General features: G+C 42.7%; 1 protein-coding gene across 1 annotated transcript in view; it reads left to right on the forward strand.

Annotated features, from left to right (window-relative positions):
- LOC148502496 (uncharacterized) overlaps positions 1 to 22,007 on the forward strand; it is a 258,997-nt gene that overhangs the window by 61,766 nt on the left and 175,224 nt on the right. Inside the window, 5 exon segments of the mRNA XM_088449791.1 lie at positions 1,019 to 1,210; positions 1,554 to 1,677; positions 4,342 to 4,439; positions 4,583 to 4,958; positions 5,453 to 6,458. Coding sequence (XP_088305917.1) covers positions 1,019 to 1,210; positions 1,554 to 1,677; positions 4,342 to 4,439; positions 4,583 to 4,958; positions 5,453 to 6,458 — 1,796 coding nt within the window.

Consider the following 22,007-nt stretch of genomic DNA (forward strand, 5'->3'; position numbering starts at 1 on the left):
AGAGGATCTGGGAGTGTCACAGTGACATCACTTATATCTATAGTAATAATACAGGGACATGACTGGGGAGGTGAGGGGATCTGGGAGTGTCACAGTGACATCACTTATATTTGTAGTAATAATACAGGGACATGACTGGGGAGGTGAGAGGGTCTGGGAGTGTCACAGTGACATCACTTATATCTATAGTAATAATACAGGGACATCACTTCTATCTATAGTAATAATACAGGGTCATGACTGGGGAGGTGAGGGGATCTGGGAGTGTCACAGTGACATCACTTATATCTATAGTAATAATACAGGGACATGACTGGGGAGGTGAGAGGATCTGGGAGTGTCACAGTGACATCACTTATATCTATAGTAATAATACAGGGACATGACTGGGGAGGTGAGAGGATCTGGGAGTGTCACAGTGACATCACTTCTATCTGTAGTAATAATACAGGGACATGACGGGAGGTGAGGGGATCTGGGAGCATCACAGTGACATCACTTATATTTGTAGTAATAATACAGGGACATGACGGGAGGTGAGGGGATCTGGGAGCATCACAGTGACATCACTTATATTTGTAGTAATAATACAGGGACATAACTGGGGAGGTGAAAGGATCTGGGAGTGACACAGTGACATCACTTATATCTTTAGTCAAAATACAGGGACATGACTGGGGAGGTGAGGGGATCTGGGAGTATCACAGTGACATTTTTTGTCTATAGTAATAAGCGACCAGCAGGTAGCCGGTCTCAGATATAGTATAAGTCCCACAGTCCTCACTGGAGTTGGGATTTAGTACATTGTTTGCTGTATGTTCTTTTCTTTTTGTCACTGACACAAATATGTCAGATCTGCATACAATATACTCTACAATTTCCTATATATAGGAGATTGTTACAAGACTTGATATTGTGAAATAGTCATCTTGTATGACGCAAAGATAACACGTGAATAAACAACCCCATATAGGTGAAGTTTAATTGACGTTTTCATTGTTGTCTCCCCAATACTCAGGATTACACAGTAGTGAAGAAGACATCCAGCGAGTGTGAGACACCCAGCAGCTGTCCCCGTGTGTCAGCAGGACTGAGCAGTACCCAGAACCCCATCACGGTGCCTCCACCTCACTCACTGATACATGAGAGACACAATGACCAGAAGATCCTGGAACTCACCAACAAGATCATTCAGCCGCTGACTGGAAAGGTGACTGCTGGGAATTGGACATTATACAGTAACACCAGGAGATGTGTCTGGGTGATGACTGGAGAGGTGACTGCTGGGAATGGGACATTATACAGTAACACCAGGGGATGTGTCTGGGTGATGACTGGAGAGGTGACTGCTGGGAATGGGACATTATACAGTAACACCGGGGGATGTGTCTGGGTGATGACTGGAGAGGTCACTGCTGGGAATGGGACATTATACAGTAACACCAGGGGATGTGTCTGGGTGATGACTGGAGAGGTGACTGCTGGGAATGGGACATTATACAGTAACACCAGGGGATGTGTCTGGGTGATGACTGTATCATTGTGTGTGTCAGGTTCCTATAAGGTGTCAGGATGTCACTGTCTATGTCTCCATGCAGGAGGAGGAGTATATAGAGGATGACAGGGGTCTGTACAAGGACGTGATGATGGAGAATCACCGGCCCCTCACATCACTGGGTAAGACGAGACTTTCATTTATTGTACAGGGGAGAGCAGGTATGGGGGCCCCTATATACACACATCACCTGATAATCACTTATAGATGTGTCGTCTTACATCTGTCCTCACTACGCCACACAGTGTGACTTGCCTGGTGGCTCACTCGGGTCCCGTGCTACTCTGCTAATGTTGGGCGTCTTTCATAGAGATGTGTCCTCAAATCTAACCTAAATAACAGCACACAGTGTGACTTGTCTGGTGTGAGTGAGCCACCAGGTCCTGTGCTACTAGGACACACCAGCAGACTGTGCTGATTAATGTGATATGTGACACTTGTATATCTGTTTGCATCTATGTCTGTATATGAAGCACAGCGGAACTTGGAATGAAAAAAGCTGCTTTCGCCATATTGTAGCAGTTTGTATACAGATTCAGAGACTCAGTCACACACAAGTGTTGCATGTCAATTAATCTGCTGGTTACATCGCATTGTGACTTAGATGCATTTTCAGCAAAAAAGTTGCAAAAAAGTCACTTGGCGCTAGCAGTGTCTCATGGGACTTGGCGCTCCGTAGGGGGCTTTTTGTCTCGACTGCAGCAAAGATGTGTAAGGGTACCAACTAAGAAACAAATGTTGCTTTTACTGATAAAAGTTTCACAATAATAGTCACTACAATTGTAATGCAATATAATATGGTGCCTGTAAACCATTGGTTATACACCAACAGATTAAACAAACAAATAAACACAATGGACAATGCTGCAATATGTCAAAATTGTCAGAAGGAAAAGTAAACAAATATAAACAAAAATAAACAAAATATAGACAAATGTAGACAAAATATAAATAGCAAATGTGCCGATCTATTTGTGAATAGGCACTGGTACTGGTCTCAACCTTAGATGCCGCCAACTGAATAGTCAATCTGATAGATGGTTAAAGTATAGTGTTTAGTCAGGGAGATCTAGCGGCGTCCCGCTAGTTCCAAAGGGGTACCTCGGTGGTATGCTGTAAGTCCTGTGGATGTCTGTACGTTGCCCGGGTTATTCTCCGTGTAGTGTGGGGGAGGCTGGCTGTGGCAAGCGCCGGGGATCACTCTGCGTCACGGGCGCCCTGAGTGCCGAGATCACGGACACTGTCCCTGTTGCCAGGGGGCAGGTCCGTGCGCGTGCACCAGGTGCCGGACAGGGGAGAGGGGTGCCTACGGTCCTGGCTTGCGCAAGCCGGGGGCCGCGGACGACTCTGCACCAGAGGATACTTACCCGGATGCCAAGCTGCCGGTCCCGGCGGTCTTCGTCGGCGGTGATGGCGCGCTTCTGTTGCTCGCTAGTAGATTCAAGTTCCGGTAGTGGTAAGCTGAAACAGTTGGACGGCAAATGTGGTACTGGAGACGCTGTTAGATAGGGATTGCAGTGTTCCTCCAACGCGTTTCGACCTGTCAGGTCTTCTTCTGGGAGTTGAATTGTTCTAGTACTGCTGCTTGAGCCTTCAAATACAGCGACAATGTCTGTGATTGGTTCAAATTGTGATTGACAGGAGGGCGGGTCACCTTGGTTGGATAATAAGGTTCCACATACATAGATTATTTAATTAACTAATTTATTTTTTTTTTTTTTATTTATTTATTATATTTATTTATTTATTTATTATTATTTTTATTTATCTTTATTTTATCGTTTATTTGTGTGTATGTATATATATATATATATATATGTATACTTTGCATATATATATATGTGTAGATACATTTATACAAGCAATATCATACCTATTCATCTATGTATGTGGAACCTTATTATCCAGCCTATCAGCTACACATTATAGATAGCACGCTCAGGAGGATGTAATCACCACCTGGTGCACGCGCACGGACCTGCCCCCTGGCAACAGGGACAGTGTCCGTGATCTCGGCACTCAGGGCACCCGTGACGCAGAGTGATCCCCGGCGCTTGCCACAGCCAGCCTCCCCCACACTACACGGAGAATAACCCGGGCAACGTACAGACATCCACAGGACTTACAGCATACCACCGAGGTACCCCTTTGGAACTAGCGGGACGCCGCTAGATCTCCCTGACTAAACACTATACTTTAACCATCTATCAGATTGACTATTCAGTTGGCGGCATCTAAGGTTGAGACCAGTACCAGTTCCTATTCACAAATAGATCGGCACATTTGCTATTTATATTTTGTCTACATTTGTCTATATTTTGTTTATTTTTGTTTATATTTGTTTACTTTTCCTTCTGACAATTTTGACATATTGCAGCATTGTCCATTGTGTTTATTTGTTTGTTTAATCTGTTGGTGTATAACCAATGGTTTACAGGCACCATATTATATTGCATTACAATTGTAGTGACTATTATTGTGAAACTTTTATCAGTAAAAGCAACATTTGTTTCTTAGTTGGTACCCTCTCATCATTTTGGGTTCTACTACTTTAGAATATATTTAGAATATACAGAGTTCAGGAAATAGGTTGTGCGCAGCATCTGGTCCCCACGTTTCTCTGTATTTACCCACTGGATGAGGTCAGGCATCCCCCAGTGCAGCAGCATACCTGTGGCAAGCAGTACCATCTACACCACTTGCGCAGGACCTACAATCTCTCAAGAAAGATGTGTAAGGGCACATCTATATATACAATGTACTCAGTCACTGTGTGTCTCCTACAGATGGAGCCAGTAACAGTAATACCCCAGAGAGATGTCCCCGTCCTCTTTATTCACAGGACTGTACAGAGGAGAATCACAGGACCCCACAGGAGCATCAGGTAGGTGGGATTTAGGGTCTCACCAATATACCAAAGTGACTGTCACTATATGATCTGCAGAGAAGCTGTGGGTGTCTTTTATACTGATATTGTACTGTTTATTCTCAATTAAATCAGACATTATTGTTATATGGATCATTTAGAGTGAAGATCTTGCTGATATTAAGGCAGAAGATACAGATGGAGAAGAGACGTATGTGACTGATAATAAGGCAGATATAGAGGGAGAAGACCTGTATGTGACTGATAATATGGCAGAAGATATAGAGGGAGAAGAAGAGACGTATGTGACTGATATGAAGGGAGAAGAAGAGACGTATGTGACTGATATGAAGGCAGAAGATATAGAGGGAGAAGAAGAGACGTATGTGACTGATATGAAGGCAGAAGATATAGAGGGAGAAGAAGAGACGTATGTGACTGATATGAAGGCAGAAGATATAGAGGGAGAAGAAGAGATGTATATGAGGAGTGATAAGCAGTGTAAGGAGGAACAAATCCCTACAGACATCAGCACAGGTGAGTTATAAACACATCACATATTCTTCTTACTCAGTCACCACATCAATGTACAAGCTTATGAGGGAATTGTATCTGCAAAGTGGGGGAGTCAGCTGCCATCAACCCCTATTAGTCTCATGCTCTCCCCCCTCACATCATATCACTGTGTGTTACCAGCCCAGTGATTTGGCCAGTCTCCTCCCCCCAATCTCTTGGTTACCTCTAGGGTAAGAAAGGGTCTGATCCTAGAGATATTTTGAAGGTAGAAGTGAAAGACTGGGAGAAGAACTGAATGTGGGTATGGAAGCAGAGGGCAGAGTTAAGGATATCTCCAAGACAGCAGACTTGTGGGATAGAAGAGATTGTGAGGTTGTCGATGGAGGTGAGGGGACGCCAGATGGTGGGAAGACAATCTGCTCAGTGTTAGACATGTAAAGCTTAAGAAAGCACTGTGATATCCAAGAACATTTGCTCTCAATGTAAATTGTTTATTCTTATACATTTGTTTCCAGAAGATGGACACACAAGCAGGAATCCCTCGCAGAGAGATCTCATCGTGTCACCAGATTTTAAAATAGAAGATAAGAACATCCGACAGGATTCCTTAAGAGAAACTCCAATGACCCTAAATATACATCCAGCACTTCACAGTGTGGATATGTCATTTGGTCCTTCTAATCATGAGGAACGTTCTCCTCCTGATAATTCAGAACTTGCTACACACAGTACAGCTCATATAGGTAATAGAATATTATCTTGTTCTAAATCTGGTAAAAGTTCTATATTTCAGTCAGTTTCTGTTAGACATCAGAAAACTCACACAGGTAAGAAGCCATTTCCATGCTCTGAGTGTGGAAAATGTTTTACACAGAAATCTGATCTTGTTGCACATCAAAGATGTCACACAGGTGAGAAGCCATTTCTATGTTCTGAGTGTGGAAAATGTTTTACACTGATATCACATCTTGTTACACATCAGAGACGTCACACAGGTGAGAAGCAATTTCCATGCTCTGAGTGTGGGAAAGGTTTTACAGTAAAATCTGATTTTGTTACACATCAGAGAACTCACACAGGTGTGAAGTCATTTTCATGTTCTGAGTGTCGGAAATGTTTTACACATAAATTTGATCTTGTTACACATCAGAGAACTCATACAGGTGAGAAGCCATTTCTATGCTCTGTGTGTGGGAAATGCATTACCCAGAAATCTCTCTGTGTTAGACATCAGATTACACACACTGGTGAGAAGCCGTTTACTTGCTCTGAATGTGGGAAATGTTTTTCATATAAAGCAGCGCTTGTTATACATCAGAGAAGTCACACAGGTGAGAAACCATTTCCATGTTCTGAGTGTGGGAAATGTTTTGCACAGAAATCAGGTCTTGATAGTCATCAGAGAAGTCACACAGGTGAGAAACCATTTCCATGTTCTGAGTGTGGGAAGTGTTTTGCACAGAAATCAGATCTTGTTAAACATCAGAGACGTCACACGGGAGAAACCATTTCCATGCTCTGAGTGTGGGAAATGTTTTAATCAGAAATCAGATCTTCATAGACATCAGGGAACTAGACACAGGAGAAATACAACTTCAATGAGCTGATATTCATGGACCCAAAGTGCTGCACAGAGCACAATCCAGGTGTGTAGAGGGAAAACACAATGAATAGCATCTGAATAATGAGCACAATAAATACTAATCTGGGGAGACTCATCCTAGTTGGAGTTTCTACATCCTCATGGGACCCCAATAGTTCCTACCAATTGGTGTTTATTGCGCTACCATCATATACAGTTACAGTGTTATCAGCTCTGTAAATATGACCTGCAGATGCTCCTGGTGACTGATCGCAGTGTGGTTTTTGCTCTCACCATTTTATTCACCTATATCACATTTATATGCTTTGGATATTAAATAGCTGCTGATTATTTACACTATGGCCGATTGATGCAACTAATGTATATTAGGTACTGCATCGATAATAACTACTGTAAAAGCTGTGTACATTAATGTATATAATAAAAGCCTTTTTGTCATACAGTATGCTGGATGTACCATTCACTCCCTGAAATCTAGATTCAGGGAACACAGATGAACATGGTAAAGGGTCACCAGCCGCACAGTGTGTCGCAGCACTTTGCTACCAATCACAGCTGCGCTCCTGAAGACCTGTCACATGTAGGGGTGCAGCATGTGAGGAGGACAAGCAGGGGTGCAGAGAGGCTCAGGTACTTATGTGCTAAAGAGGCATTATGGATGTTTACATTACAAACCTTGTTCCCACAAGGGCTCAGTGATACTATAGATCAGGGGTTGCCAACCTGCGGCTCTCGAGCCGCATGAGGCTATTTTGAGCTTCTAATGCAGCTCGGCAGACCCCCATTATTACTGAGAATACTGGTCTCTGAAGCCATTAGAGACTAAAGAAGCCTCTGATCGCTGCTGAGGCCAGTGTTCCCAGTAATGCAATGCACGGGTGGTGTCCTGATGTCACTCGCCATGTGAGGAGTCCGCGCTTCTGCTGGATCCAGTTAGATCCAGCAGGCGGCAGCAGCAGCGACGGCAGGACTCAGGAGCCCTGATGGCGTGGAGCGGTGCCAGCATTAAGGTACGTTTCTTCATAGGGGTGTGGGCTGGGAGGGGGAGCGCTAGTGCTGGGGGCACTTCCTTAGGGGGCACGACTACAGGGATATTGCAGGAGGGGCACAGCTAGAGGAGGCATTGCTTAATGGGCACAGCTACAACGGACAATGCAGAAGGGGCACAACTGCTGGAGGCATTGCTTAAAGGGCACAGCTCTAAGGGGGCATTGGAGAAGTGGTACAACTACAGAGTGCATTGTATAATGGGCACAGCTAAAGGGGCATTGCTTAAAGGCCACAACTACTGAGGCAATTGCTTAATGGGCACAGCTACTGGGGGCACTGCATAAGGTCCACAACTAATGGCATTGTATAATGGGCACAGCTACAGGGGGCATTTCAGAAGGGACACAACTACAGATGGCATTGCATAAGGGTCACAACTACAGGAGCCATTGCTTAAGGGACACAACTACAGGGGGCATTGCAGAAGGGGCACAACTACAGAGGGCATTGCATAGTGGGCACAGCTACAGGGGGCATTGTGTAATGGGCACAGCTACAGGGGACATTGTGTAATGGGCACAGCTACAGGGGGCATTGCATAATGGGCACAACTACAGAGGGCATTGCATAATGGGCACAGCTACAGGGGGCATTGCATAAGCGCCACAACTACTGGAGGCATTGCTTAATGGCCACAACTACTGGGGGCATTGCTTAATGGCCACAACTACTTGGGGCATTGCATAATGTGCACAGCTACAAGGGGCACTGCATATGGGGCACAACTACAGGGGGCACAGCATAATGGGCACTGGCATTCTCAATGTATTTAATGTTTTTCTGGATTTCAATATGTATTTTATGTGGATCTGCCTTGTTTCTGTGTATTTTGTGTGGATGTGTATTTTATGTGGATCTGGCTTGTTTCTGTGTATTATGTGAACGTGGCTATTTCAATGTTTTCTATATTGCTCTGGCTTTGTTTTCACTTGAACAGTGAAAAATGTATATTGAGAAGATTATGTAAAATGTGTATTTTCAATGTCCTGGGCTCGCCCCCAGCGTGACTAAAAATGGGGGTGTGACACAAGGTCATGCTCCTGCAAATGTCATACCAAAGGCGTGCACACAAAAATTGGTCGTGGCCTTGTGTCAGCTAGGACACGCGCGTATGCTATCAGCTTTTTCGGTTGACTACATATATTTTTTGGCTCTTTGCCTCCGACTGGTTGGCCACCCATGATAAAGATTGAGTCCTGTGCTTAGATGTTGGTGTAGTCAGCCTGGTCAGCTGGACCTGTATATGGGGCCATAACTGCAACTTTCTGTACATATAGGGGTTACCTGACTTGTGTGGAGTCTGTTACCCGTATTCCCCACATGTGTAGGTAACACAATACCAGGATGACATGAATAACTGATGGAGACCAGCCTACAATGATGGAATGTGCAGGATAAGACATGTAATTCTCTCTGTATTTAGGTCTGTTACCCGTATTCCCCACATGTGTAGGTAACACAATACCAGGATGACATGAATAACTGATAGAGGAGACCAGCCTACAGTGCTGGAATGTGCAGGATAAGACATGTAATTCTCTCTGTATTTAGGTCTGTTACCCGTATTCCCCACATGTGTAGGTAACACAATACTAGGATGACATGAATAACTGATAGAGGAGACCAGCCTACAATGATGGGATGTGCAGGATAGGACATGTAATTCTCACTGTATTTAGGTCTGTTACCCGTATTCCCCACATGTGTAGGTAACACAATACCAGGATGACATGAATAACTGATGGAGGAGACCAGCCTACAATGATGGGATGTGCAGGATAAGACATGTAATTCTCTCTGTATTTAGGTCTGTTACCCGTATTCCCCACATGTGTAGGTAACACAATACCAGGATGACATGAATAACTGATGGAGGAGACCAGCCTACAATGATGGGATGTACAGGATAAGACATGTAATTCTCTCTGTATTTAGGTCTGTTACCCGTATTCCCCACATGTGTAGGTAACACAATACCAGGATGACATGAATAACTGATGGAGGAGACCAGCCTACAATGATGGGATGTGCAGGATAAGGCATGTAATTCTCTCTGTATTTAGGTCTATTCATCATTAATAGATGCACCACTAAGACACATTGTGGTTAGAGTGGTGTAACTAGTGGTATATTTCCTTTACTAGGTAAAGAAGATGCATGTATTTCATGGTGTTTGTGGGGTGTAGAGCAGTGGTTAAATCTTATGTCTACTAAAGAAGAGGTTATAGGTTTGAGGCCAAGTAAAAACATGGGGGGGAACAAATATGTATTGTGTGGTTCAATACAATACAAATCCTTATATATTATATTCACATGTTGCCATTATATACATGGCTAACAACTTGTTAATCTATTCTCAATTATAAACCTTTTCTCATATTTACTCTTTCATTTTGTTTGTATACTAGTGAACTTAAGCGCCCACTGATAACGTGTAATATGTGGATTTAATAACGTGATAAAATGGGACTATATTGTATAAAAGTATATAAATATGACAAGTATATTGTTGACTATTAAATGATTGAAAAAGAAATTGAAATACACTTTATGAGCAAGATATATGGAAGTGGCTTTGATGATAGGGATAATAGAATACATGAACATAATAGAAATAGGTGTAATATGAGCCCAGCTCCATCACTAGCAGGTGGAGAGAGAGCAGTGATAGAGAAAAGGTTTAGGAAGCACAAGGTGAAAAGTTCTAGTCCTGGGAAGGAAAATTAGATTTTTTCTTTTTTTTTTTTTTAATAAGTGTGATCAGGTTTATTATCATTTAATTTCTTTTTATTTTTTACTCTGTATAATTATATTTACTGCTGTGGATGCTGTATCTGTTTTTTAGCATTTGAAATGATCGTAACCATGATGTTTATGTAATGTGTAGATTCAATAAAAACTTGAAAATAATTTTCTAAACACCTCTATGTAATTTGACGTAAGGAGGTGGATCATAGGGAGGTGGACCATAGGGAGGGGAATCAATATAGGTGAGAAAATTGAATGTAAATCAGTCAAACGGGATATTTTATCTTACGGATGACAAACTCCCAGATTTAACAAAAATATTTCTCCTGACTGGGGGGCGCAACCATAGACACAACTTATCAATGACACAATGAGGAAAAGAAAGCTTTGTCAGCTATGGTGCACGCACAGAAAATTATAATAAATTATAACTTTTAAAGTTTCATTCTAAAATGTGGAATCAAGTTTTAAAAATAGCTAAATAAAAATAGAAAGAAAAGGAAAATTGTGAAATAGAAAATGTGAAGTAAAATACACTGCACACTCTCTCAAATATTTTATCAATAAAGTTGGATTTGTAAATACAATGTGTCCCATTTTTTTTCTTCATCATTACATTTTTATTGAAAATATACAAAAATAAATTGTAGGGGTACAGAAAAAATAGGGGACAACAACAGGGGGAAAAACAAGCATAAAGGGTGGGATAGGGAAAACAGGTCATCTACAGTCATCAGCAAACAAATAGGAGGAGCAGCATGTGCCGGGGGGTCACCCTTACCCTCTGTAACATATATGTGCCATGGAAGCCACTTCATAATGGAAAAAGAAGGGGTTGAAAAATAAGGAATCTCTTTAGTCTTCATTTCGAAATGAAATTTTGATGCGTACACACAGGATGATTTTCTCCCCGATGAAATCGTCCTGTGTGTCCCCGGCAGGGGTGTGCTCTGTGAGCACAAACACTGAACAAAATCAAGAATGATTTCGTTCAGTGCCAGGCCCCTCCCTCATCGTTGGACAGGAGGTTTGGGCGATGATAGGGAACTACCAACTACAAACGGGATCGTGCATTGGTAGTTATCGTTCATCATTTTGGAGCTGAAACTGGACAATCTTTTGGACGACTGAATGATAACGACATCGTTATCGTTCAGTCCTCCAAAAAATCGACCTGTGTGTATGCACCATTAGAAATAACTTTTGCAAATGGAGGAAGGGAAGTGGAATTTCAATGCTGGGCTATGGTGGCCCTGGCAGATACTATAATGTGACCAAGGACACAGTGGGCAGATTTAGGAACAGTGGAAGGATACCAATGTAGAAGGGCTATGGAGGGGGTCTGGGGTTAAGGTGAGGCCTAATACATCATATATAAGGGTAAACACTTCCGTTCAAAAAGGACGTAAAACAGGACATTCCCAAAAACATGGAAAATAGAGCCGCCAGAACGGCAGAGACGCCACCAAAATATTGAAGTCGCACACCATATCTTATGGAGTTTAGAGGGAGTGAAGTACAATCTAAGAGCTTGATATGCATTTCAGTTTGATTGGTGCATTTAGAGAGGGAGAAGGAAGAAAGTTGAATGTATTCCCACTGTTTATGGGTGAAAGTACGTTGGAGGTCAGTCTCCCATTTAAGTTGAACTAGGGACTTATCCATCAGAACTGGGGGAGGACAATAAATATACCAGTAAGATATGGAACCACAGGAAGAAGGTCTAGTCAACCTGCCTAAAACTCGATCCGGGGGTAATTGAAACACATTGGGATCAGTATACATACTATAAACCCAGTGTTTAAGTTGAAGGTAATAGAACCAGGCTGAGGAACTTACATTCGATTTAACACAAAGGTCAGACAATGGTTAAGATGGAAGATGGGGAAAGGAAATCTGTCAGAGACCCGATACCTAGGCGCATCCAATAGGAGATATGCAGATGGGGCAGAGATCTATCTAACGCCTGGAGGGAAACATTCCTTGTGGGAAGGGTAAACGCAAATGGGTCTTGTGCTTAAGATCCCAAACTCTTAAGACGTCGAGGAAAGTTTCAGGGGAACAGTGGAGGGTAAGGACGGAGCTGATGGGTAAGCCAAAGAAGGTCAGGAAGGGGAAACTTTAACAAGAGCATGTTCCAAATCCACCCAGGGCTTAGAATGAGGGCAGAAACCAGTCACCTAATTGGGAGAGTAGGACAGCCTCATGATATCTAATAAGATCAGGAAGGGTAAGATCCCCCCGCGGTTTTCAGTGAATCATACGATTATATGCCATTATGGGTGGCTTACGTTTCCACACATTAGAAAACATCAATCGTCTCATCTGTTGTAATGTATGGGGAATTGCATAGGGAATGGCATGAAATAGGTGCATCAGTTTTGGTAACAACATAATTTTAAACGCCGCCAGGCGGCCTAACCCGGAGACCTCGTGACACATCCAAGCTGTGGCTAAAGACGTCAACTGGGTCAATATGGGGATGTAATAAACCTTGTGAACATTTTTAATGCTAGAGGGGATGGAGAAGTTTGGGGAAGGCACTTTCTATTCCAACATGACTGTGTCCCAGTGCAAAAAAGCAAGGACTATAAAGACCTGGTTTGATGAGTTTGCTGTGGAAGAATTTGACTGTCTCACACTGAGCCCTGACCTCAACCCCATCGAGCACCTTTGGGTTGAACTGGATTGGAGATTGCGAGCCAGGCGTTCTCGTCCAACATCAGTGTCTGACCTCATAAATGCTCTACAGAATGAATGGGCACAAATTCCCACAGAAACCCTCCAAACACTTGCAGAAAGCCTTCTAAGAAGAGTGGAAGCTGTTATAAGCGGCCTATCTTCTGCATTACAGTGAGTCGGGGTATGCAATATAATTTGCCTTGGGGGGTGGTACACGTCGCCTGTACAATATCCCAAATGAACGACTGAGCTTACTGTGATCAGCATAAAACACTACACATTGTTGGATCCTCTTATATATTACATGTATCTGTGATGACCACATGCTGATCAGTATAATCCATCCATGGGAGAGAAATGGGGAATAATGACCTCGGGTTGATTAATATATATAAGGAACGTACAGTTACAGTCATTATCTGTAACACCATAGTATACATCACATAGTTTATGTACCCTCACCAGTGACCACCTTGGCAGCGCCGCTCTTCAGCACTATACACATTATATCACATAGTCTATGTACCCTCACCAGTGACCACCTTGGCAGCACCGCTCTTCAGCACTATACACATTATATCACATAGTCTATGAAGGTCTGCGGGATGGATCTTGTAGTGTTGTTAGGAGACAGCAGCCAGATCACTGAGGCCTTTATTCCCGGCCCTTGTAGTGTAGATTTGTGGTGGTGACAATAATTGTCTCTGCTTTGTATTATTTATGCAGTGCCCACACATTTAGTACCTTGGTTTTTTTTCAAGAAAATACCATTCTCCTAAACAGGCCAAAAATAATCTCCCCAAAATAGGCAAAAACATTTTTCATTGAATTGCAAGAAAGTGAAGAAAAACTAAGTTTTTAATTTATATTCTAACCACCACCATGAAATACTTTGTGGTTCATGCGTCACCATAAATCCACCAAAGGAGCAAACAGCTGGATTCTACCCAGGGCTGGTTCTAGACATTGTGGAGCTCAGGGTGAAAGTTCCAAAGTTGCGCCCTCCTCCATCCCCCAAAATAAAGAAATAACTTTTTTTAGATGGCGTTCTTCTGTGTGCGCTTCTGGAAAGGGGGCGTGTCCTTGCAGAAGACCCCCAATTCATCACACTGTGGGGTGTGCCCAGCACTTATGGAGGTGCTGGGCTTCCCCCAAGCTCTCCCCTTATGGCGAATAATTGCCATGCACAGTAAAGCGCCTTACACATTATGCCACATGGAGTAATGCCCTTTATAATACATGCTACACGCAGTAATAATACATTATCCCCAAATCAAATCATGCCACACAGTAGTCCCTTATTCATGTTATGACACACAGTGGTGCTCATTTTACACAATGCCCAAATTAGTGCCCCTTATACACAAGGCCCACAGTAGTAGTGCCCCTTATACAATGCCCACAGCAGTGGTGCCCCTTCCACAATGGCCACAGTAGTGGTGCCCCCCATGCAGTGCCCCCATTAGTAGTACCTGCAGTGGGAATGCCCACACTAGTAGTGCCTCAATTGGTAATGACCCCATTAGTAGTGCCCCCAGTAGTAATGCCCCCTATAGTAATCCACCCAGTAATAGTGCCCCCTATAGTAGTGATGCCCCCAGTAGTAGTGCCCCCTATAATAGTGCACCCATTGGTAATGCTCCCAATAGTAGTGTCCCCAGTTGTAATGCCCGCTATAGTAGTGCCCCCAGTAGTAATGCCCCCAATAGTAGTGCCCCCAGTAGTAATGCCCCCTATAGTAGTGACTCCAGTAGTAATGCCCCCTGTAGTAATCCCCCCAGTAGTAATGCCCCCTTTACTCGTGCCCCCAGTGCTGGCGCTTCTGAAAAAAATACAATTAAAATACAAACACAATACTTACCTTAAGCCCCGCTCTTGTGCCTGCTGCCGTCCGGTCCGACTGCGGCTCCATGGATCTGTGGGAAAGACGTAATGACATCCCTCCCATAGTGCTCTCTGTGGGAGCCGGAAGTCGGAGCTTAGGAGTGAGCTCCAGCTTTCGTCTGCCACTGCAGGGAGGCGGCTAGTGGAGGGGACTGGCAAAGTTTTTGAAAACTTCACTTTAGAGACATTAAAATATGCTAGCACCCATGTTCAAGTACCCCAAATTTGACAGGACTACTTATTTTCACAAAAAATACTGCTTAATGCTATTCTTCACCACTTTAACAAGGAAGCTAATAACAAGAATATTAAACAACTTCAGTACCCCAAATAGTTTTATTAGGGCTACTGGAACACTTCTACATTGATACCCAATGTTAGAGCATCTTTTTGCGGGGTCCAGGCTGATTTCCCCATTTCTGACAGCACTTTCCACCTGTTCTGAATTCACCGCTTGCCATTTTTGTCTGGTTTGGAATTGAATAAGGTGAAAAGTGGGGGCGCGCATGGTAAGTTTTCGCGTCCAAAACACACGATGTCGGTGAAAAGTGTGGTAGGTGGAACTTTGTCGCAGAGGCAAAAGAAATGAATATGGCCCTTTGCTAGGTAACGTTCCCTAGCCGTCATCACAGAGCATAAAGCCTCATTAGCCAGTGACGGTGGTGAACCACAATAGCCATCTAGACCTCCCTCACACATACACATGGGAAACTTGTAGGATAATTACTAACAACTGTGTCCACACTACACAAAGTTCTCCAGGTGGTTATATATGTAGCAAAAGCAGCCTCTATATGGGGAGGCAGCAGGTCAGGGTAGTGAAATGGAGCAGGGCTCAGAGTGGGGGAGGCAGGACAGGGTAGGGGAATGGTGCAGGGCATAGAGTGGGGGAAGGCACCAGCACAGGGTAGGGGGGAATGGAGCAGGGCACAGAGAGGGGGAGGCAGCAGGACAGGGTAGAGGAATGGAGCAGGGCACAGAGAGAGGGAGGCAGCAGGACAGGGTAGGGGAATGGAGCAGGGCACAGAGCGGGGGAGGCAGCAGCACAGGGTAGGGGAATGGTGCAGGGCACAGAGTGAGGGAGGCAGCAGGACATGGTAGGGGAATGGAGTACGGCACAGAGTGGGGGAGGCACCAGGACAGGGCAGCGAAATGGTGCAGGGCACAGAGCAGGGGAGGCAGCAGGACATGGTAGGGGAATGGTGCAGGGCACAGAACGGGGGAGGCAGCAGGACAGGGCAGGGAAATGGTGCAGGGCACAGAGCAGGGGAGGCAGCAGGGCAGGGTAGGGGAATGGTGCAGGGCACAGAACGGGGGAGGCAGCAGGACAGGGTAGGGGAATGGAGCAGGGCACAGAGCAGGGGAGGCAGCAGGACAGGGTAGGGGAATGGAGCAGGGTGCAGAGCGGGGGAGGCAGCAGGACATGGTAGGGGAATGGTGCAGGGCACAGAGCGGGGGAGGCAGCAGGACAGGGTAGGGGAATGGTGCAGGGCACAGAGCGGGGGAGGCAGCAGGACAGGGTAGGGGAATGGTGCAGGGCACAGAGTGGGGGAGGCAGCAGGACAGGGTAGGGGAATGGTGCAGGGCACAGAGCGGGGGAGGCAGCAGGACAGGGTAGGGGAATGGTGCAGGGCACAGAGCGGGGGAGGCAGCAGGACAGGGTAGGGGAATGGTGCAGGGCACAGAGCGGGGGAGGCAGCAGGACAGGGTAGGAGAATGGTACAGGGCACAGAGTGGGGGAGGCAGCAGGACAGGGTAGGGGAATGGCGCAGGGCACAGAGTCAGGGAGGCAGCAGGACAGGGTAGGGGAATGGCGCAGGGCACAGAGTGAGGGAGGCAGCAGGACATGGTAGGGGAATGGAGCAGGGCACAGAGTGTGGGGAACCAGGACAGGGTAGGGGAATGGTGCAGAGCATTGTATTTCCTTCATATGCATCTGTTTATTGATTGAGATTTATGCTAAGATCTGCCATATGAATCCATATATGTGTGTGCACATTACTCCCCTGTGAAGGGATGATATATGAAATTGTGTGATACCAGTGAAATAGAAATCCCCAATTAATTCCACTAATTCTAAACACTACCTTGATCAGAGGGTTATCATAGACAATATTGAATTATATATTTAGCCTAAACCCAATTAACAGGAACCTGGTACGTAGTATAATATCCCTGTATCTGTATATGTTGTCCCTTGAGACCTTATATAGGGAAAACCGTATCTGGGCTGGTAATATACCTATAGATTGATGATCATATCCTATCCTGAGACTCACAATACCTCTTTTGAAATTATGGATGGATCTCTTTTTTGTGCAATCTGTTTTTAGTAAAGGTTCCAAAAAGCAAACATACAGATATATAGAATCATACAAAACCTAGTAAATCCATATCAAAATGTATAGCAATTGGAAACTAGTATAAAGTTATATAATGAACAATAACTATACTGGAAAATAAATAAAATAAAATATCAAAAAAGAAAAGTACAGAAAAACTATCAGATGGGGATAGGGAAGGGTCATCTTATATTAAAAGAGTAAATCTATTCAAAAATAAGGAAGCCAAGACATATTATGGGATAGATACGGTTGGAGACATATAATTTTTATACTCCACTGAGGATTTATACTCCAACCATGGCAGCCAAGTAGTGGTAAAAGGCGGCCTATTGGTGGGAAGAGGTATAAGATCCTCCATTGATAAATAATAATCAATTCTCTGGAACCAATCTTTACATGTGGGTGGGTCACAGGAATTCCAGAAAATTGGGATGACCGCTCTTGCTGCATTACTTAGATGGCACAGTAAGGATTTCTTATAACTTAAGATAGACCCACTGTTTTGTTAGCTCCAGTGTCTGCCTAGGGATTCAGGAACGGATATCTATGTGTCTCAGGCTCTTGTTTTTGTTTTGGGTTTTATTTTATGAAATTACATGTCTAATGAACCTTTAAAAATGTATACAGACTATAGTCCTTATAGATTTGAATGTGAGAAATGCAAAAGTGTTATTGTTATTTAACAGTTTGATTATTGGTTTCTTTGGTTGGTATGAATATTGTCCCTTGATACACCTTGTGATCTTTTTACTTCCAGATATAGAATAAACAAACATAGAAGTGCCTTTTGTCTTTTGGCAGATTACCATATTGCTGGAGATTATCTCCAGACCAGAGTAGGAGAATTTTGGGATTTGTTTATAACTAATTTACCAGTCAGTCAATCTATATCCCAAAAGGTATGGTTACGGTTATAGTGTGCCCAGATCTACTAAGGATACCCACCTTAGTAACAGAAAAAATAGACTGTCTGGTATTCATTCCCTAAGTAGGAGATACCTCATACAATAGAACAGGGTTTTGTAAATCCACAGAGAAGGGTTTTGTAACCCACAGAGGAGGGTTTTGTAAACCCACAGAGAAGGGTTTTGTAAACCCACATATATGGGTAATACAGACAGTAAGCACCTGTCCGACTGTCAGACCCCCCACAGATATGCGCACAGTTTTAAGTCCTGGGGTGACAGAATTGATGTCCAAACTCTTTAAAAAGGTTGGCATACACAGAAATGGCACACACTTAACCCAATTCAATTACGACAGATACATAAGTCATATGGCCCCTACATAAAGAGTAACAAACTTGAAGGCAAACTTTGGAATTAAATAAAAGTGTCAGAACAGATCTTGTTAGAGATAGAGTCACAAGAAAAGGAATAAGAGATTAATTGTATGCCCTTTAAGGATTATTTTGAAGAGACACCTATAAGGACAGTAGGTCCAAATTGTTCAGTGAAAAATGATATTGCTAAAAAGAAATAGTTATGCCCAATAGAGATTGTCAGGCATGTGATGATTTAGCATTGTGGTGCTGTAAATTGCAGAGTTTGTAGACTGAAGGTATCATATACTGAACCCAGAACAGATACCAGAAGTTGGGATGGGGATAAGAAATACATAGATCCCTGTAGGAAAAATACATGGAAGTGTGAATGTCCTCAAGTTACATTGTGGAGAGAGCTAAATTATTTATGATTTTAAATGTAAAAAGAAGCTATGAATGGGGATTAGTAGGTTTAAGAAGTAGTTAACGTGGAAGATACATAAATTAATGTGTATGTTCAATAAAATCTAAATGTGATGTGAGATATTAAATATTTGAAGGTACGACATCATTGTTCTGGTCTTAGCCTTTATATGCCTAATTTACATGAGGCTCAGTGACAATCATTTTATATACTAAACAGGAAGTTTTTTTTCTGAGACTTTGATCTGCTGTGTAAGTTAGTGACATCTGCAAATCAAAATTATTATTGTTTTTTTGCTATTGGCTTTTGTCTCAGTACAATACATAAGTATGTATAAAAGTTCTCTGATTGTGGTATTATAAGGACGTAATTAATCTGTCACTGATTACTAACAGCAATGTTACAAAATGCTGGAGAAGTGAGTGTAGAGGGTGTTATTATTGGGCTGATAGACAATGTACTGTCTGTAATATAATGAGAAAGGACAAGCGAGCACCACAGCCTATTTATGTTGTGCAATCATCAGGAAAGTGACAACAGTTAGCGCCATTTGGGCAAAATATTGGTGCACGTTTAATAAAAAAATAGGCTAAAAGCGTCCCCTGTTGCTACAATGTTATCTAATGTTACACGTAGTCAAAGATCCCAAACTTATATGTAGAATGGTTTGTGTTTCCACTGCCCTCGTCTCTGTGAATCCAGGGCAGAACACATAGACAAGTATAGGAAGATAGCCCCCAGAGTCACATACTTCCCAATGTAACCAGTCTTAGTGGCCCACAATATACTGTATCCATCTGTGGCTGCTAAAAGTTTTATTCAGTCCAAATTAATCTCACCAGAACTTTTGCTCTCCTCTGTAGTCCCGTTTCACTAGCCTGGATAGTGAAATACAGTATTTACCAAAGACAAATCCATTGCAGATTATTGTAAATAATGGTGTAATAGTCTCTGATGACTGCCCACTTAATCTGTTAGGGGCAGATCTATGGTCAGCATTAAATGCCACAATAACATACAAAGATGGGGAAGTGACTTAACTTCCAAACCAGGACTTCTTGGAAAAATAACCTTTGATACAGAAATGTACTAACATATCTCATTAATGTTGTTAACACTGAAAACTTATAATTAACTGAGATATTTGCTAAAGTCCCTGATATGTTATGGGCAAAGGGTAAAATGGATGTAAGGCTACTGCCCATCCAGCCCATGGAAAAGAAACTTAAAGCTACATGTGCAAGTTAAACAATACCCTTTAAGACCAGATCAAGTGGCTGCAGTAACCAAACAGGTAGATAACCTGAAAGCAGGGTACTTAGGGAATGTCGTTCCAGTCGGAACTAGTTTTTTCCTATTAAAAGGAACACCCCAATTCCAGATGAATCTCCCTATTTTAGGATGATTCGTGATTTAAGAAAGATTAATAAAAGGTTACAGCTTGATACATGGACTGTACCTAATCCGCACACCGTGTTGAATGGCATATCACCCACCTCACAGTTTTACTGTTTTTCAATCCCAATAACAAAAGAAATCCAACTATTGCTTCTACACAGCAAGAAAAGCAATGTGCTTGGACTAGACTGCCACAAGGGGGTGCTACAAGCCCTAGTGAATACTCAGAGACAAGGTCATTGGTTTTAAAAGATTGGCTTCCTGCCAGTGCAATCACAATCGTTATACAATATGTGGACAATTTACTTTTATGTGTTGACTCAGAGCAGGATTGTTTGCATGAAATAATAGCATTACTGAATATTCTGCACAGTAAATGTTGTAGGGTATCTAAAGAAGAGGGATACCTTCTGAAAATAAATGGTAACTTTTGTATGATGCATTAGAGGGACCTATACAACAGAGTCCGCTTTAATTAACACTTGAATTAATTGAAGTTTTTATGTTGTATAACAAGACATCATTAATGCATTAGCATTAGCTGTACCTGAGTATAGTGAGCCTTTATACTGTTTTGCCATGGGTCTAACTCACATGCTCAGGGGGTCCTTGCACAATCACATGAAAACTCTCGTCACTTAGACCCTGTAAAGTGCTAACATAGTGTTAGGACACATAACCCTTATAGTACCACATGGGGTTATAAAGATCCTCAGTAGGGCTCAAACAAAGCATTTGTCTGTTGCTAGGATTACACAATATGAGGTAGTTTTGTTGTACAAGTAATGTCACTCTTAAAAGGTCTAGTGTTGAATCCTGCATCATTGCTCCCGCAGGTTTCAAGAGATACAAGTACAAATAACAATGACAGTGATAGTGACAGCATCAAGGAGGACACTGAAAATATACAATCATGATTGTGTTGAACTAATGAAGCAGGAATCATTGTCCTTATCTAATATTTCAGATGTTCCTATTGTAGATGCCGACCTTGCTCTCTTTGTAGATGGTTCCAGATACAATGTAGATGGAGTTACACACACAGGATATGTTATCCATATCAGAGCACTGTCTACTGCGTTCTAGTTACCCTAAAGGCTTTCAGTGATAAAGATAAAAGCACATACAAGAGACACTACACCCGAAGCTGATGGCAAGAGACTGGTAGACCAGGCCGCACGTGCTGCTGCCATAAGTCACTACTCCCAGGGTGAGCCCACATATGTGGTACATCCCACCCACAAGACTGACTTAAGTACCCTCATAAAGCAGAAAGAATTCCTGCACAGACAGGCCAAGAAGACTATTTTGTGGGGCACTCTTAAATGATGAAAGTTAATTGAATATGATAAGTTGATAAATTAAAACGTAAATTGTAATAATACTCTTAAAATAATAGTGCACAAGACATCAAAGAGAATTTAATAGTTGTAGTTCAACCAGAAAAGTATATATATATATATATATATATATATAAATATAAAAATAGACAAATCTATACTAAATCCTGCTTGAGAGAGGGATAGTTCTTTCTACGACAGAAAAAGTGGGGCTAAAATATTCATAGAGCTATTCCTCTATCCCATATGTGAGGGAGAAAAAGAATAACATTTTGTGTATTCCAGCAAGCACAGGCAGATAGTACAATGTATTCTGAGTTATCTCTAATATA

This window comes from Taudactylus pleione, unplaced genomic scaffold (genome assembly GCF_031769625.1).
Source record: "Taudactylus pleione unplaced genomic scaffold, aTauple2 ptg000495l, whole genome shotgun sequence".
NCBI lineage: Eukaryota > Metazoa > Chordata > Amphibia > Anura > Myobatrachidae > Taudactylus > Taudactylus pleione.